General features: G+C 55.2%; 1 protein-coding gene across 2 annotated transcripts in view; it reads left to right on the top strand.

Annotated features, from left to right (window-relative positions):
• Foxp4 (forkhead box P4) overlaps positions 1–11,225 on the top strand; it is a 55,789-nt gene extending 44,564 nt beyond the window's left edge. For both annotated transcript variants that reach the window (XM_050122782.1, XM_050122781.1), the window contains exons 8-17: positions 209–313; positions 926–1,013; positions 2,094–2,177; positions 2,259–2,427; positions 2,513–2,589; positions 3,272–3,373; positions 6,848–6,969; positions 8,625–8,691; positions 9,131–9,300; positions 9,589–11,225. In XM_050122782.1, the coding sequence (XP_049978739.1) occupies positions 209–313; positions 926–1,013; positions 2,094–2,177; positions 2,259–2,427; positions 2,513–2,589; positions 3,272–3,373; positions 6,848–6,969; positions 8,625–8,691; positions 9,131–9,300; positions 9,589–9,736 (1,132 nt within the window). In that variant the 3' untranslated portion in view covers positions 9,737–11,225. The remainder of the gene's footprint in view (positions 1–208; positions 314–925; positions 1,014–2,093; positions 2,178–2,258; positions 2,428–2,512; positions 2,590–3,271; positions 3,374–6,847; positions 6,970–8,624; positions 8,692–9,130; positions 9,301–9,588) is intronic.
• Positions 11,226–12,519: the final 1,294 nt, after the last annotated feature.

Genomic DNA, 12,519 nt, shown 5'->3' with positions numbered 1-12,519 from the left:
CTGCTCTGGGTTGTGCCTGGAACCCCAAGAGTGGAGCCATGGTGGGGTCTGAGAGGGAGGGAGGGCTGGAGCTCAGGGACCCAGGAGTTTACCTCCTCCCTCTGGTGTACAGAATGGGAAGCCAGCCGTAGGACAAAAGCTGGACCCAGGGTTGCTGAGGAGGGGCCTTCGGGCTCTGATCACTAACGTTTTTTCCGTCCCTTTCCAGCTCCTCCCACGAGGAGACCCCCAGTTCCCACCCCCTTTATGGACATGGAGAATGCAAGTGGCCAGGCTGTGAGACCCTGTGTGAAGACCTGGGCCAGTTTATCAAGTAGGTGTCACCCAGCCCTTCCCACTGTCACCTGCAGTCCTAACATCCCAGCTGAGTGGAGCTGCAGGGTGGCCTAGCTCTTCCTCTGCTTTCCCCGCCCCCCATATTCCTGATGGCAGCTCCCCCCAACACCCTCCCACCCCAGAACAGGGGTGTCAGTGGAGGAAGCCTATCTCTCCGCATCCTGGAGAGTGATGGCCAGCCGAGGACAGGCAGGGTGGGAGGCAGACAGGCGGCTGGCAGCAGGCGGCCAGCCGCCACCACAGTGCCAAGCTCTGTCACTGACGGATTAACTCCGCTGTCTCCGGGACCCTTGCTGCATCAGGGTCAAACAAATTGTTTTCACGCTTCGTCAGAGGTTTACTTAATTAGTTCATTTGCAATTAGATCTCTCTGTAGCCCGGTTTTAGCTAAGACATCAAAGGAGGCTGAGGAGAAAGCTTCCTCAGTTGCTCCCCCCCCCCTTTGTTCCACCCTTTCTCTTCGTTTCTCTTATTCTGTCTGCTTTTCTGGCTGAGGACTGGCTGACAGAGTCGGGGTGGAGGATGGGTGGCAGAGGTGAAGAAAGACAGCCCAGGGCTCACTCTCTCCCCTGCTCTCCTCCTCTCTAAGACACCTCAACACAGAACACGCTTTGGATGACCGGAGCACAGCCCAATGCCGCGTGCAGATGCAGGTGGTCCAACAGCTGGAGATCCAGGTGTGACCCATGGGTGTGCGGGGAGGGCCACACAGTTTTGCCCACCAGGGCGGGCAGTGTCCTATGAGGGTCCTGTGGTCAGAGCCAACATCTTACATTCTCTGGGTCTTAGTTAGCATACTGTGGGGTGAGGACCGGGGAGTTGTTTGAGGCTATGTGCTTTATATGCTACATAAATACAAGGCTGGGTGAGTGACTAGTGTACAGACCTGCTTCGTGCTGTGCTCCCCCAGCCATCTAGGTAGCTCAAGGAGTCCTCAGAGCGGCCCGCCATGCCTGCACTAACACCATCCCCAGTGACACACGCACAGAGCATGGTACCTTTCAAGTGGCCACTCAGTGAATGAAGGAATTGGGATTTGAACTAGATACCCTGGCTCCTGTGTGGAGTCCTTAGTAGTCAGTCAGCCAACCACGTTTAACCTGGCTCCTAACAGGGCGCCCTGTGAAGAGGGTAGTTGTAAAAGATGCGTCAGATTTATGAATGCAGGAAGTGAATCATTCATCCATTCCCACGTACCTCTTCAGTAGTGAACCAGGCAGGCCATGGGGTGGTGTTCGGCCACAGACTCTGCCTTCCCTGGGGAGAAAGGGCACATTGCTGATGGGAAGAAGGGTGCCCGTGTGTAAGAGTGGTAAAGTCTGAGCCAGGACAGGGTGTCAACATCCCGACCTGAAGGTGTGGAGGTTCAGAGGGGCAAAGAAAGTTTTCAGAAGTGAGACACAGGGAGCAGGCACCTCTGTCTGTGTGCGTGCGTGCGTGCGTGCGTGCGTGCGTGTGTGTGTGTGTGTGTGACGGGGAGAGAGAGAGAGAATGAGTGTGCATGTGATTGTGTGTAAGAGTATATGTGTGTAATTGTATGTGAATGTGTATGTGGTGCACATGTGAATGTGTCTGTATGGGTGTGAGTGTGTGTGTAAGAGAGAGTGTGTATACGTGTGTGTATGTGAGAGTGCATGTGTGAGAGTGTGCTTGAGTGTCGAGGCTTTCTGGGGGAGTACTCTGGTGAAGATGGCATGTAGGGATAAGGACCCATTGCCTTCCTTTACAATGCCCCTCTTTGCCTGTGTCTTTCACAGCTCGCCAAGGAGAGTGAGCGGTTGCAGGCCATGATGGCCCATCTGCACATGCGGCCTTCAGAGCCCAAGCCCTTCAGCCAGCCAGTGAGTGCCCCCACCATGCCCTGGGCCCTTCCCCGTTACTAACCACTGAACCCAGTTCCTCACTCCTCCTCCTTCTCCAAGGTGACCATCTCTGCAGACTCATTCCCAGATGGCCTCGTGCATCCCCCAACTTCAGCGGCTGCCCCTGTCACACCCCTGCGACCCCCTGGCCTGGGCTCTGCATCTTTGCATAGCGGGGGCCCTGCTCGCCGGAGAAGCAGCGACAAATTCTGTTCCCCCATCTCCTCAGGTGAGGCTGCTGTGGAGGGAGGGGTGTTCCCTCCCCTGGTCAGTTCCCTGGTCTGGCTGCCTCACCTTCTGCCTGTCTCCCCCAGAGCTGGCCCAGAATCATGAATTCTACAAGAATGCTGATGTCAGGCCCCCCTTCACCTACGCCTCCCTTATCCGCCAGGTAAGGGTGGAAGGCAGGAGGGGTGTGGAAGGCAAGCTAGTTGATACCTCCAAGAGGGTTCTGGGACCCTCTCCTCTGGTCTTTTGCCTGCAGCTCAGAGTATATTCCCATTAATTTTTGCTGTCTGTATCCACAGTGCCATGCCCATTTCTGCATACACACACTCAGCCTCCTTCCCCTCTGTCCCTTCTCTCCTGTCCATACCCTCATGTTCTTAATGCTCACATGATATTCATAAACATATGGACATATTCTGACACATGTGTCTGCTCTCCGGGACTTCCTATAGGTGTGCATTCTCTCCCATTCTCAGGGTGCACTTTGCCCAAATAAGGATAAATTCCCAGCCACTTCAAGAACGGCGCTCATTCACTTCTTCCAGATAGGACATGTAGAGCCCTATTTCCCCTCACCCCCAACCCCAGCAGAGGCTCCTGTGTCCCTCGTGTACTTACGCAGGCTCTGGAGCTGGGCTCCCAGTATCCTCAGCCCCTCTTAGCTCACTGGCCTTGCTGGGACGCCCAGCCTACCTCTCTCTGGTCCTGCATTCACCCATCTGGTCCATACCTATTGCAATGGGTCTCCTCTCCTGTGTCTGAGGTGACAGAGAGGGTCAAAAACACAGGGCTCTGAGCCCTCCAGGAGTAAGCTGAGGGTCTCTCTGCCCTTTCCTTGCTTGCAGGCCATTCTGGAAACTCCGGATAGGCAGCTGACTCTGAACGAGATCTATAACTGGTTTACCAGGATGTTCGCCTATTTCCGGAGAAACACCGCCACCTGGAAGGTGAGACCTGCCCCTCCCCTCGTTCTTACTTCTTAAACCTCCACATCTCATGGAGACCCAGGCTGCCTAACAGTTTGTCCCCTCAACAGTCCTGCAGAACTATCCCATCAGGGCCATAGACACCCCAGCCACACACACACACTTCTTAGCAGGAGGTGTGGAGTATTTATAACGGCCCTTTTGTGAGTTGGGGACTTGCCACATTGCCCAGGCTGGTCTTAAAACCCTGGGTTCAGATGATCTCCCTGCCTCCAACTCCCTGAGTGCCAAGATTACAGGTGTGTGTCACCACACCCTGTTAGGCAGTACTGGGCATAGAACCCAGCCCTGTGTGTGCTAGGCATACAGAGGGACTTGCTTTTAATGACTTTGGCCAATCTTGTGCTGTCACTTTAAGAAGAAGAAATCACCTCCCTCCTAAGGTACTTCCAAGGTACAAAGAACCCAGCCCCCGAGACAGGACAGCAGAAGGGTGAATTCTTGGTAGCAGGTCCTGGGCTGAATCTGTAGGTACTTCATGGGTCTAGATTCCAAACTAAAGACTCGTCCGGGAGGAGGTTGCAGGTGTATGGCCCAGATACATGGGTGGAATGAGGCCCGTGGACCATTCCCGGGACACACATGGGCATTTACAAACTACCCAGTGTACCAGTAGCAGGGAGATAATTGTATCTATCCAATTAGAAATTTAACACTTTCAGCCATAAGCATTTTCCTAGGAGACCCTAGGAAAATGGGACACAGATGTGGTCTGGGACCCTAAACCATTCTCTAGTCAAGACTAGGTATGCGTGCGCACACTTTGTGTGACTTTCACTGTGCAGCAGGGTGGGAAGGTGGTATCTGAATTAAGGAGGAAGGAGTATTGGCCCCTTCGTGAAGTCTGAACACTGGAGAGGGCGTCCCTATCTCAGAACTCTTAATTGTATCCTGGCTCTCTGGTCCCCCTGCTGGCCAGTGAAAAAACTGCAGCGAAACGAACCCTCTCCCACAGTGTTGCCGGTCTCTCAACACGTGTACCGCCAAGCCCTGTGTACGGTCTGTGGTTGCCCAGCCTTTTCCACCTTGGCAATAAACAAAAAGTTACTAGAAGGACCTTTCACATCATCTTCCCTTTCCTATGCCAAGCTCCCAAAGCTTAGAGATACTATGTGGCAGAGACAGCCATTCTGATTGGCTATGAGTGATGTCACTTCCTGGCAACCACAACCCTGCTATCTTTTTGAGCCAACATCGCGGTCTGGGGCCACCTGGCCCCGCCTCCGACCTCCAGGTCAGGTCGGAAGGCAGGCTTTACAAGTGATACAATCACATCATCTAAAATTTAATACGATATAGAGCCTAGTTTCTATGTGGAAGGTGGTCAGGTGGCTTTCTTGGTTTCTCAGCGACCATGTTAAAACAACTCATCTGGTCAGTTGGCCTCCGTCTGTTTCACCCCTCACACACACTGGTCCACATACTCAGGGTGCCTGTGTTGCTACCTGTACCACCCAGGGACCCCATACTGCCAAGCCACATCTGATCAGACTATGTTGGCTTGAGAGCCACAGTGTCTTTGAGAATTCTTTCCATCAGCCAAACTTCATTCGTGTATTGGGGGAAGCTTGTGGTTTCTTCCCTCTGTTCCTGCTCCGTCTACTTTTCATTTCCTCCGGGTCATCTTCCTCTACTTTATTTGGGTTTCTAAGTCCCATCCCCACCCCATCTGGCCCCCATCCATAGATAAGGCTTCTACTTCAGGCTCAGGGCATCCAGGCTTGGAAGTGGGTGTAGGCCAGGCCAGCTGCCATTTCTTGGGGACAGAGCCACCATCTGCCAAGCTCAGTGGTCCCCACCAGCCCTCCCATGTTCATCCCCTCCTAGGGCCTGTGTTGTGGGCCCATCCTTTTGTTTACGAAGCCTCCGCCAGACCCCTTAAATTGCCGTTAATGTTTCAGCGTAACGAATTAGTCTCTCATCACGAATCAGGCTTCGAAATGAGGGAAAAAAGCCCCGGCGAGGCCACCCTCGGAAATTGGGGTCATTCTCATTTGCAAAGCGGAGGATCGGAGCCCCGTAATGCGGGCAAATTTATTCTGAGGCAGGAGCCCCGGCGTGATTAGGCCCTTTGTAATTATCGCTCCGTGAGATTCCACTCCAGCCGCCCGCCTCCCTCGTGGATTAGCAAGCGAGTCGGAAAAATACACAGGATTTAATTAGAGGCAAATTAAAATTGGTAATGAAATCGGGCCAGTTGCAAGAGGCAAGAGTTGGATGGGAGAGAGGGAGAGGGGATCTCCAGGGGCACCTACTGCCCGCCCTGCCCGCTTTCTTCCCCCTTCAGAAATGTAAAGAGGAGATAGGAATGGGGCGAATGGAGGAGGCTGATGGGGGACAGGTAATGGGGACAGGGCTGGGGCTGGCGGTGAGAGGCAGAAAAACTGAGAGCAGAGAGTTAGGGAGGTGGGACCAAGGGACCTGGGGACAGGGATCAGGGCCCTCATCCAGGCTTCCAGAGGGAATTAGGCCCAGCAACCCCCTGCCCATGTGTCCTACCAACCAGGTGACCTCAATTTCTGAAGTTCCCCCGTCAGGAGAAGGTGGTGGTAACCTTGTCGTGTTGTCTCACAGCTATGACTTTAGACTGTCCTTTCAAGTGAGCAGTTGGTTTCCACGTGCATTTATTGGGCTCCACTGTATGCCTGTGCTCCCAGGAAGCTGTCTGTTCAGAGCCACAGCGCAAAGCCTCAGACTCCTTAGGGCTTCAATAAAGGCTGTGAGGACCATGGGTCAGCCGCAAGTCCAGAGTTCCTTGTGTGCCTGAGGTACAGAGTCCCAACTTCTCTGAGTCACCAGGGTCCTTAAATCAGGTCTTAAAATCAGAAGCTAGGGAACTAGAGAGATGGCTCAGCAGTTAAGAGCACTGACTGCTCTTCCAGAGGACCCAGGTTCAATTCCCAGCACCCACGTGGCATCTCATAACCTTCTGTATCTCCTGTTCCAGGAATCCAACATATTCGCACAGACATCCATGCAGGCAAAACACCAATGCGCATTTAAAAAAAGAAATCAGAAGTCAGGAATGACAGCTGCCAGTTTTGAGAACAGGAAAAAGGGTGATTTCATTTCCCAGGCTGCAGCATTTTCTTTTCTTTCTTTGGAGACAGGGCCTCTAATGTAGTCCTGGACCTCTTATATAGTCCTGGCTGGCCAGGAACTCCCTGTATAGACCAGGTTTGTCTCTGCTTCCCATGTTAAGGCATAAAGCCATGTACCACCACACCCTATCCAAGACAACACTTTCTGAGATGAGGCAGAAGTGAGGAGCCCTGGAAGCAGGTGCAGTGAGAGCCCTCCCTCTTGCCGCCCTTGGGCGGGGTACGTGGTTGTTGCTCCCTAGGACGTGAAATGAGGGACCTTTGCGGGACCATGGGAGGATTTTCTGTGTATGTTCACTGAAATGAAGGTGAGCCCCGTTTACTGCATCCCTAGAATGCCGTGCGCCACAACCTCAGCCTGCATAAATGCTTCGTCCGTGTGGAGAACGTCAAGGGGGCTGTGTGGACCGTGGATGAGCGCGAATATCAGAAACGGAGACCACCAAAGATGACGGGGTATGTGGGCTCCTGCTGGGTGAGCTGGGTCAGGCCAGCCCCTGCTTCTCAAGGACACCTGGGCTCCAAATGCTACCCTGAAAGGGAAATGTGGGTGTCGAGGGTGGGGGAGACCAGTGCTTGGCAAGCTGTGGATGTGATGGAGATTCCGGAGATGGCGCTGACAGCTTCTGTTCTCACTTCAGGGGGGACAGGGTGCCAGGGAGATGACGCCCATAGTAGTCATGGCATGGCCAGAGCTTGGATGTGGGCTGAGGTGACAGCTGTCAGTCACAGGAGAACCCTAGTCCCCGCCCTGTTTCACAGAGGAAGAGTTGAATGGGGAGGGCAAGGGGCTGGCAGGAAGCCACACAACAGGTTGGTGGCAGAGCTGGGTCCAGGACCAGGTATCACATGAGGTTTGAGCTGCTTCACCACACAGTAGGTCAGAGGTCAGAACCTTACCTACCATCTCATATACACATCTGCCAGAGGAGGCCTGAAGTAGGCTTAGATACCCTTTCTCTTTCTTTTTTAAGATTTATTTATTTATTTATTATGTATGAATGCCCTGTCTGCATGTGTGCCTGCAGGCCACAAGAGGGCATCAGATCCCATTATAGATAGTTGTGAGCCACCATGTGTTTGCTGGGAATTGAAGTCAGGACCTCTGGAAGAATAGCCAGTGCTCTTAACCTCAGAACCATCTCTCCGGCCCCAGGCTAAGAAGATACCTTTAGCACCCAATGTATCTTCTAACCAAGCACAGCCTTGCTGTGCATCTGCAGGGATGCAGGTGCAGGGTAAGACTGCAAAATGCCTTACTGTGTGTCCGCAGCCGCCTCCTCACTTGGCGGTATCATCTCATGCCAGCCTGGATCCTGGTGCCTCTGCTTCTCCCCCGCGGTGTGAGTTCTGAGAGGTTCTGTGAGAGGCAGACAACCCCAGCCTTGGGTCCCCAGAGCCTCTGGAACAGAAGGGCCCCTTTTGGTGCATGGTGTTCCAGGGGGGACAGGTTTGAGCACAGGTTCAGTTCAGGAGTTCCAGAAAGTGGACGTCCAGAAAGGAGCAGTATAAGCTATAGATCAGACATTGTTGCCAAACTCAGAAAATAGGCATGCCGGTACAGCTCTGTTCCAGGGCTTCGAGGCAGAAACTGGAGGATCGGGAGTTCAAGGCCAGCCTCAGCTACAGCACTTCAGTGACCAGCCTGGGCTATGAAAGAGACCTGTTTCTTTTTCTTTTCTTTTTTTTATGTTTTTGTTTGTTTGTTTAGACAGGATTTTTCTGGTTTTCTCTGCCTTTCCTGTCATTCACTCTGTAGACTAGGCTGGCCTGATACTGTCTGCCTCTGTCTCCTGAGTTCTAGGATTAAAGGCGTGCCCCTTGGCTGAGATTCTGGAGGTGAGAGATACTGGCCACACCCTGTGAAAAGGGAGTTCTGGAAGTACTGATCCTACCTTCCAGCCCTTGAGCAGTCAACGCTAAGGCTTGTGGTCCCTGCTCCATGCAGGGCTGTGAGCAGAGCAAGGAGAAGGAAAAGGACCTGTCCCTAACCCCGCAGCCTCTCCTGGAGCAGTGGAGGAGCCAAATACATCTGTTCATTCTGGCCTAGAATCGGGGGGACAGTCGGTCATGTGTAGACCAGTGACTTGAGCTCATCTTCTCTCCCCTAGGAGCCCCACCCTGGTGAAGAACATGATCTCTGGCCTCAGTTATGGGGCACTTAACGCCAGCTACCAGGTGACTGAGCCCACCTGCCCCCCTCTGCCTTGCCCCTGGTTTTGCCTTACCTTCTCCCTCTGCAGTTGGGGGTAGGTGGGGAGGAGGGTGAAGAGTCCCCATTCTTGGCCTCAGCCCTCCGCCCCCTGCCCTAACTAGTGTGTGCCTCTGATTTGAAGCCTGGGTTTGGAAAGGGTGGACATAGCACATGCAGACATAGCATAGCCAGTGGCGTCCCGTGCCTCAGCCCATCACTCTAGGGTCCTCTCCCCAGGTTGGAGTGGGAGGTGTTGCTGGGTGAGAACAGTTTTCAGGGGAGCTGGGAGGTGGGGCGAAGAAGGGTTCTGCCCGGGGTGTGTTGGGGAGTACTGCCCAGATAGACAAGCGTGGCATCCGCACGAGGGCCCTGGCAAGGGGGAAGGGTCTCCAGCCACTGATAGCCCGTTCCTGTGTGCTCTAGGCTGCCCTGGCAGAGAGCAGCTTCCCCCTCCTCAGCAGTCCTGGCATGCTGAACCCTGGCTCAGCCAGCAGCCTTCTGCCCCTCAGCCAGGATGACATGGGTGCCCCTGGGGAGCCACTGCCCAGCAACGGGAGCAGCAGCCCCCCTCGCCTCTCCCCTCCTCAGTACAGGTGAGCTCACACAAGCCCCTCAGATGTGGAAGGTGGCTCATCCATCCTGCCTCATCCCTGCAATGGACAAGTGATCTCTTCCACCTCTTATTCCTCCCCACAGTTCTCTTCCCTCCCTCACCCCTCCTTCTTTCTGTATTCTTCCTTCTCCGTCGGTCCTCCCACTTCTGCATCTCCCAGAGCCTGGGGGAGGGGGACCTCAGATGATGGGATTCTGAGCTTCTGAATGAACCTGTGGGAGGAAGGGGAACCCTGGCAGCCACGTGCTCACATAACCCTTTCCATCAGCCACCAGGTGCAAGTAAAAGAGGAGCCTGCTGAGGCGGAGGAAGACAGGCGGCCGGGGCCTCCCCTGGGTGCCCCCAACCCCAGCACCGTGGGGCCTCCGGAAGACAGGGACCTGGAGGAGGACCTGCCAGGCGAGGACATGTCCTAAGGGCTGGGTGGGCAGGCAGGGCAGGCCAAGACCCTGCCGCCCAGTCCGGACCCTAGCCCACCCACCCCACTCTACAGCCCCCTCCAACCTCAAGGCACTTCGGGGACTCAGATGGGGGAGATCTGGGCCAGCAGCTCCCTAAGCCACCTGACTGACAGACGCCTGGGGGCAGGCACATCCCTGCCCCTGAGAGGACACAGAACCCTTGGCCCGGGACCCTAGAGGACGTGGAGGGCCCAGACCCTCTCAGACCCTTCCTGTATCCCAACCACCAGCAGCAGCAGGGCCCTCCTCCCCCACCAGTGCTCCCTTCCAGGGCCCCTCAGCACAGGGGAGACCCGCAGGCGGGGCTGAGCCACCCTGACATCCCTGACCTTCATCTCCTGCCCTGGCTGTGGCAGAGGTTTCTGGCCAGAGGACCCTTCCTGGTTCGTCTTCCCCTTGACCTTTCCCAACTGTGAAGATTGTAATTCTCCAGCCCCAGCTCCCTGCTCAATGGGGCAAGCGGACTGGGAATGCCGCTGCAGCCCAGCCCCTCAAGCTGCTGGCGTGGGGCAAGTTGTTGTGCCCTGCCCTTCCCCCACACACACCTGAGACAGGACCCAGAAGAAAACAGGCCTCCACCCTAGCCTGTTTGCCGGGTGCTCCTGCGGCACTCCAACTTGAGGAAGCACTGAGGGACCCCCATGCTGGGCACCTTCACAGCTGTGTGCACAGGCGGCCTCTGTGGCCCTAGCATCACAGTACAGGAGAAAGCCAGGCGGGAACCATCCTCAGCCCCAGCCTGCGGGTCCCCCTCTCCCCGCACTGGGGTCCTCTCACCCCCTCAGCACCTGTCCCCCCCCAGTTAAATGGATGACCAAAGACCTTTCTTATACCGGAAGCAAAAACCAAATCTTTTTGTTGGCTTTTTCCTTTGTCGCCTCCTGAGCACCCTGCCCGCCCCTCTGCACCCCGGCCCCAGGCTGGAAGCCATCCCTCCACTTAAGTTATTGTTTAAAACCAAAGTTTACAGTGTCTGTTGGTGGCAAGACCCTCTCCTTCCCCTCCCCCAGGGTCTAGGGGTCCTGCCCACTTCCCCTCTGCTCTACCCCCCACCTAAGGAGAAGGGAGAGGGCAGGATCCTGGGCTGCTTTCTGGGGACTCTTCAGACCCCTGCAGAGGACCAAGTCCCCATCGTGCTGGGAGTGTGGATTCTAGCAGACTCTAGAGCTGGAGAAGTTGAGACTCCACAGACCCCCTATGGGGGACCCACAACCCAAGGCCATGGACTGGGTGTCGGGGATGCCCAGAGCACCCTGCGACAGCCCCTACCCTGAGAAAGACTCCTTGGACATTTCCCAGGAGAACCCCACATCTACCGTCAACCCCTGTCCCACCCCACACAAGCCGCCCTCCTGAGAGGCAAGGGGCCCCGGCCTTCCCCGTGTATCCCCACTTGTGTTCCGTTTGACCAGCACAGAAATATTAAAGTCCTCTATTTACCGGGCCCCGTGTGTGTCACCAAGGCGAGGGAAGGGAGGGCCCTTGGAGCCAGAAGACTTGCTAAGGACAGGAGTGGCAGGCAAGCCAGGCCTGTGAAAGTGTCCAGGGCACAGGCCATCCTGGGTCCCTCTCCCAGCTGGCACCCTGCAAGAACCAGGCTTCTCCTAACTCTGAGTCCTGAGTGCCAAACCCTGGTGTGGTTTGGTTGCTGACGGCACTCTTAGCCAGGGTCCTCTGCTGTCATGTCACCTGAGTGGGCATGTGCATCGTGACTCCAGGTCCGTCACTGTTGGCTCTGGGGTGCACGTGTGTCTGCAGTGACCTAGTCAGGTGGTTTTGGGCTGGGAAAAGAATGGTTTGATGCACTCGGGACCCTGGAGAGTGAGGGGAAGGGCCGGGAGAGGAGAGAAGTGTCTCAGCCGTTAGTCCCAAGGTGAGTTCTGTCCGTGGTGACGCCCCCCTTTGAACGCTGCTCACCGGGGCCTCATCTGCAGGTCTTCTGCCTTCCTAGTGTTAGCCCGCGACACTCGGGAAGCTGCTCAGCCGGAACAAGGGGGGGGGGGGCACAGAAGAGAAGTACCAGATCTGCGAGTGCAATCGCCCTGCAAGCCACACGCTGCTTCTCAGTTTCTGAGACTCGGACCGCAGCCAACCTCGCCTGCCAACCTTCAATCTTGCTTCTAACTCTAGCTCACTGGCCCCTCTCCCTCACACAGTCTGAGATGAACTCTGTCCATCCACCCGCCCACACGCACCATCGAGAGGAACAGCTCCTCTTGGAGACGGACAGACGCGCTGCTTGTCCTGCTGGTCACCTGACCCTGGCCGCCGCAGAGGCAGTGTGCACTTACTCAGGACACCACCTTCTGCAGTCAAACCTTAACAATGACCTTTGCTCTCCTTTCCTCTTTCCCGCCCCCAGAGCCCCAGGAGAATCCAGGGATCTCGACTGCCAAGCACCAACTCCATTGCCCTAACCCTGCAAAAATAGGTGCTGTTCTGAGAGTCATTCCCAGTGGCACTCTGCTTACTCCAGATGGCACCCTTCCCCCACCCCCAGCTTTGTACTCAGCAGTTTAACTCCAATTTCTCTTGCTTTAACTAAAATCCTAGTGGCTTTTGGTTTTGCATTCCCTTCTCCCATAGACGGTGGCAAATGTCTTGTCAGTGTGGAGAAGTAGGTCAGCTGATGAAGACTGTCCTACAACATAGGGCGTTTCTAGGGCCACTGACCTTAGAAACTCACGTTACCTTTTTTTGTGTTTGAGTCAGGGTTTTCCTATATAGCCCTGGCTGTC

The sequence above is a fragment of the Alexandromys fortis genome, unplaced genomic scaffold (genome assembly GCF_014885135.2).
Source record: "Alexandromys fortis isolate MF-2015 unplaced genomic scaffold, M_Fortis_MF-2015_v1.1 scaffold_212, whole genome shotgun sequence".
Lineage (NCBI taxonomy): Eukaryota > Metazoa > Chordata > Mammalia > Rodentia > Cricetidae > Alexandromys > Alexandromys fortis.
This window is presented reverse-complemented; position numbering and strand designations above follow the sequence as displayed.